General features: G+C 48.5%; 1 protein-coding gene across 3 annotated transcripts in view; it reads left to right on the forward strand.

Annotated features, from left to right (window-relative positions):
* Nucleotides 1-3,368, forward strand: part of NUP188 (nucleoporin 188) — a 24,666-nt gene extending 21,298 nt beyond the window's left edge. For all 3 annotated transcript variants that reach the window (XM_023938152.2, XM_086858053.1, XM_086858051.1), the window contains exons 38-44: nt 9-146; nt 556-630; nt 1,300-1,509; nt 1,699-1,830; nt 1,950-2,020; nt 2,211-2,340; nt 2,523-3,368. In XM_023938152.2, the coding sequence (XP_023793920.1) occupies nt 9-146; nt 556-630; nt 1,300-1,509; nt 1,699-1,830; nt 1,950-2,020; nt 2,211-2,340; nt 2,523-2,693 (927 nt within the window). In that variant the 3' untranslated portion in view covers nt 2,694-3,368. The remainder of the gene's footprint in view (nt 1-8; nt 147-555; nt 631-1,299; nt 1,510-1,698; nt 1,831-1,949; nt 2,021-2,210; nt 2,341-2,522) is intronic.
* The last annotated feature ends 1,996 nt before the right edge of the window (nt 3,369-5,364 follow it).

A 5,364-nucleotide genomic window follows, 5' to 3' on the forward strand; every position in this document is an offset into this window, starting at 1 on the left:
CTTCCCAGTGCCTGAATGCAGTACGGACCGTGCAGAGCTTGGCCTGTCTGGAAGAGGCTGATCACACTGTTGGCTTCATTCTTCAGCTCTCAAATTTCACAAAGGAGTGGCATTTCCACCTGCCACAGCTTATGAGGGACATGCAGGTAGGAATCAGGATATTGCTGTGGATAATACATTGCCTTGAAGTGCAGGGATTTGGTTCTCTTAAGAGAAAATGACACTATATCACTTTTTTTATTACCACTCCTTTAATGAGAATTACAGCTGAGATTATTTGACTGCCCATTCTGTCAGCACTTTGTCTCGAGTGAGGCAATATAACTGTTGGGAGAGAGAGAAGTGGTAGCTTGGAAAAGTAAATTGGGGAATTCAGTGGCTTGCTTTCAGTTCTTAATGCCAGGTGATTTCAAGAAAATACTGGGACATTAAGATACTTTGTGGATCCTTAATGATCACAGTGCTATGTTTGGATTTTCTAGCTTCCAGCAGTGGCAGTGAATAGATGGGGTTTGAGCTTTCATGAGATTTCTCCCTGATTTTTTTTTCTTTCAGGTGAATCTGTGTTACCTGTGCCAGGCCTGTACCTCCCTCCTGCACAGTCGTAAAATGCTCCAGCACTACCTGCAGGTGAGGATCTACAGCAAACTTCAAGTGTTGCATGGCCATGCTCCTTGTTAGAAGGGAGCATTATTCATTATCAAGGGTCTTGGATATTGAATGGGTAATTGATCCTTGTGGTGATTATTGACACCCATCAACAGTTAGGGTTTGCATTTCTTCACAGCAAAAAAAAATGTGCAGAGAGTGGTCTGGACTCTGAAAACCTTTGGGCTGTGTAAAACCAGTCCTAGATAACCAGCAGCCTGTGCTGAATGGTCTATTGTCATAAGGAGGCTGCGTTGCTGTAGGACTCTGGAGTGCCATTAATTAAGCCACTGTTGACCTGGTGTCCTTGATTTGATTTAAATTGTTAAAGGGAGCTAGTTCTTGGGACATCCTAAGCTGCACGAGGTGGAGATGATGCATTGCTGCTGCAGTGTTCCTTCAGCAGGGCTCAGGCTTGGTGTATTCATTCTTCTTCTGGAGTGTGGAGTCTAAACAGCCTCTGCAGCTGCCTCCCTGCAATGCAGTGTCTCCCCAGCCCACACCAACTGTAGATTCTCAGCAAGTGACAGACTTTGGGTGCCTTGTTTCCTCATTCTCTTTGTTCACAGAATATTTTTTTTCTCAAAACACTTGTCTTGGAGCAAGCTAATCATACCTGTATTCAAGATTTTCTCTTTTCTTTCTCCACAGACAAAAAATGGTGATTCCCTTCCATCCAGCGTGACTCCCCGAGTGCAGCGTAATCCTCAGGCCTCCTCCAAACACCCCAGCCCCGAGTCAGAGGCAGCAGAGCAGAAGGCTCTGCTCACAGTGCAGTACAGCCTCCTCAAAATCCTCAGCAAGTCTCTCGCTGCCCTGCGCCATTTCACCCCTGATGTCTGCCAGATCCTCCTGGACCAGGTGAGCTCTCCAAAGGGGGAAGTTTCCAGCATTTCCAGGGATATTCTGGTCTGTGTGTCCTGCTTGATGCAGTGACCCCACTGTATACCTGTCTGCTGTTCTGCACAGAGCAGGGACTGGCTGTGCCTGTTCCTGTGGCAGCACCGGACTCATGGCCTCCAGGGTCTCACTCTTTCTGTTCCTCCACAGTCGCTGGACCTTGCTGAGTACAACGTGCTCTTTGTCTTGAGCTTCACCACACCAGCCTTTGATTCGGACGTTGCACCTTCCTTTGGGACCCTCCTTGCCACAGTCAATGTGGCTCTGAACATGCTGGGAGAGGTACTGGCCCTTTCTGTGTCTGGGAGCATGGCAGTTGCAGTGATCCCAGAGTGCTCCTTCAACTGAAGAGCATGAGTTCCATCTCCTGACTCTAACGCCTGTCTTTTTTCCCCTCGAAGATGGATAAGAAGAAAGAACCTTTTCCTCAGGCTGCAGGGCTGAATATGCAAGAGGGAACCAAAACCCTCAAGTAAGTTTCTAGTTACTTGATGTAGTTAGAGCCAAGCATCAGTCTGAGCTCCTCAGATCAGAATTGAAGTTTAGAGGCACTTGTGTATCTTCGTACATCCCTTGTGTTTAGTCTCCCAATAACTGTTTGACCTGGAAACCAGAGTGTGCTGACCTTGTTGGCTCCTGCTGATTTTTGTTTCTTTGCACAGGTCTCTGCTCATGTTTACAATGGAAAACTGTTTCTACCTGCTCATCTCCCAGGCTGTTCGGTACCTGCGGGACCCCGCTGTGCACCCCCGGGACAAGCAGCGGATGAAGCAGGAGCTCAGCTCGGAGCTGGTGAGCACCTTGTGCTGTGCTCTCACTGTTCAGTGTGTCTTGTCTGTGCTGCCCATTTCCCTGCATGACTGAACAGCCTTGGGCTGCTCATACTGGCACATTCCTGTGCCATGGCACCCGGCTGGGGGAGGGAGAGGGTGTGTGGTGGAAGGAAGTTGACCTGTTACACACTCTAATTTCAGAGTACACTGCTCTCCAGCCTGTCCCGTTACTTCCGCCGGGGCGGTCCCTCTTCACCTGCCAGTGGGGTCCTTCCCTCTCCCCAAGGAAAGTCTGCCTCCAAGCTGGGTCCAGAGGGGCAGGAACCCTTGTTTCAGCTCGTGCAGGCCTTTGTCCGGCATGTGCAGAGATAGATCCTGTCCTGGCCCTGCCTCCCTTGTCAGGACTTGCAGCGGAACAATTCACGTCCACCACAGAAGGCATCACCTTTGGCAGAGCTGTTGTGAGGACTGGGAAGGGAGGGAGGCCAGGTGTGGGCAGTGGTGTCACCTGAGCAGTGAGATCCCATGGAACTCTTGCCACCCCAGAGCAGAGTGAATGTAAGGAGAGCCCAGCTGGCTCTCCATTGACCAGCCCACGTGCACAGTCTGCTCGCTCTATCTGCCAGAGCATCCTGGCTGGATACAAGCATTGAACAGTCAAAACCTTTATTTTTATAGCTTGTACCTCAGCTGGGGAAGCTGTGGCTGGATGGGGAGAAGCGATGCTTTCTGCTGGGCATTAACTCTGCTCCTAACACAAGGTGCAATCTGCGTCTCCCACGAGGAGTCCAGCTAAGACACACCCAAGGGATCAGCCAGCAATTCAGAGACCATCTTTCTACTGCTATTTTTGTACTGAATGGTTCAAGGCACGATGGTGTATGTGTGCTCACGCCTTCCCTTCACCCTGCAGTCTGTGTGTTGTGTGTGTTTTTGAAGAGCAAGGCCTCACTTAAGGTTTTTATGTCAAAATTCCATTGCTCCAGTCTTGCAGTTTTTTGTAACTGTGCCCTATTTATACTGATATTAAAACCTTTATAGACAGCAGCTGCGTTCATGGGTTTGTGTTGGATACAGAAGCACCAGTTCTGCAGTGTCTGGCTGGTAATCCAGACTGTTTGAAATGACTGTAATTAAAGGCTGATTCCCTGGGTTCCCCACACCCACTCCCTTTCTCTTACTCTCCTGTTGGGGAACTCGTAGGAGGTTTGAAACAAGCAGCACTATAAAATACTCCTCAGGGATGATTCCCCTGCACATGGTGGTGAGTGCCCTGCAGAGGATTCACTGTGCAGTGAACGTACATCGTGGTGTAGCTCTAGATCAACAAACTCCTTGAGGTTCTGAGGTTCAGTGTGTAGTAAGGACAGTAAGAGAAAGTTGGTGATTATTGCTTAAAATACAGCCTGAAATCTAGATAGACTTACCTCAGGTAAGAAATCAAATTTTAGTGTAGCTGTGAGCTATTAACCTACCAGTTCTTTCCTAAATGGACACTTGATTGCTTTACCAGCCAGAATATCTTTAATTTCAATGGTTTTAAGAGGCTAGAGCTAGAAAATGCGATTATGTTGTTGTTTGAGCTTTTTTACCTTGTAAGCTTAAGTGCTTGGCAATATCCTGGCACATTTGTTTGATCTAGTGTCACGTGCCCTGAGGCCTTTGGAGGGATTTGAACTGGCTGGAGTAAAGTCTTAAAGTAGAAGGGAGAGGGTCTTGTGAGGTAGTGTGACAGTCCAAAACCCAACGGTGTTCCAGTGGGGCAGCCTGTAACCAGAAACCCTTTGTGCCATGGGGAACTGGGTGTGACCATGGAGAGTTGAAGGTGAACAACTGTGCAGAGACAGCAAATGGATGAGGGGAAGCAAAGCTGGAATCTGGTCCATCTAAGCAAGTTCAGTTACAGCAGAACTTGACAGCTCTGGGCAGGATCTTTCCTTTTTATTACAGCTTTGGAAGTCGCAGTGTGCTCATCACTGTGTTGGTGTTGAACAAGAATGGATTCTTCTAGATGTTTATTCTGGCACCAGAGTGAGTTGGTAGTGCTTGGCAGGAGCCCTTGATGCCAGACAGCAAAAGCAGTGGATGCTCTTGGTTACTTGTGTTTTGGAGCTACAGCAGCACTTCAGTCCTGGGCTGTACCTGTCCCTGTCCCTCAGGCACAGAGGGGATCCAGCCACGGGGGCTCCTCTGACATCTGCAGAGAAGCAGCACAGTTGTCACTTTCCTGTATAGAGTCAGGAGTAGCAATACATTTTCCATGTGCTTTTTTTCCTACTGCAGAGAGAACAGAGTGCTGGTGCCAGGAAGAGAATTCCTTCTGGCTGCTCTGAGGGAAGAGACCATTTTCTGCTTCATTAAGCTGCTGCTTCTTTAATGTACCAAGGAGAGGAATAACAGGGGAATGGGGATGTCACTGGCCTGGGTGAAAATACACATGCTGGAAGGGAAATAGGCAGATCTGTAATGGATCAAGACTATGAGAGTGATGGTCCTGGCAGTTTTAAAACTTAACTAGAACAGCAACATCGTTTGATTTCCCTGTTCTCTCTAACTAGAACAGCCAAGCATTATTAATGCTGCATTACAGAGCATTTCACCAGCTGCTTTTCCCAGGAGTTCCTTCCAAGCTGGGTGTTAGGGATGAGACTTCAGGATTTTAGATTAGCAGCAGATCTAGTTTCCATAACAACTAAAAAAGTCTGTTAGATCTAGAATAGCACTTGGGTCTCTCAGCAGCTGAAGTCATCCTGCTGCTCTATTTTTGCTTCAGGTGCAGGAGGAGCTGCTGTTTCTCAGAGCCCCTGAAGCTGTAGTACAACTGAGATGTGTCAGCTGGGAAAGGAACCACAAGGCCCTGACAGCGTGTTGGGAGTGTCAGGTGGGACAGGAAGGATGAGCAGCTTTGTTTTGCTTTTAACCCCAGCTTCCAGCCCTGAAGCTTTCACCTGATCTGCTTCCTCTGTCTCCCTGCCTGTCCCCACAGCCCTGTGGCTGGGGAGCAAGGACAGCCCTGAGCCCACAGAAGATGCTGAGGCAGGAG

The sequence above is a fragment of the Cyanistes caeruleus genome, chromosome 20 (genome assembly GCF_971803275.1).
Source record: "Cyanistes caeruleus chromosome 20, bCyaCae1.hap1.1, whole genome shotgun sequence".
NCBI classification, from domain to species: domain Eukaryota; kingdom Metazoa; phylum Chordata; class Aves; order Passeriformes; family Paridae; genus Cyanistes; species Cyanistes caeruleus.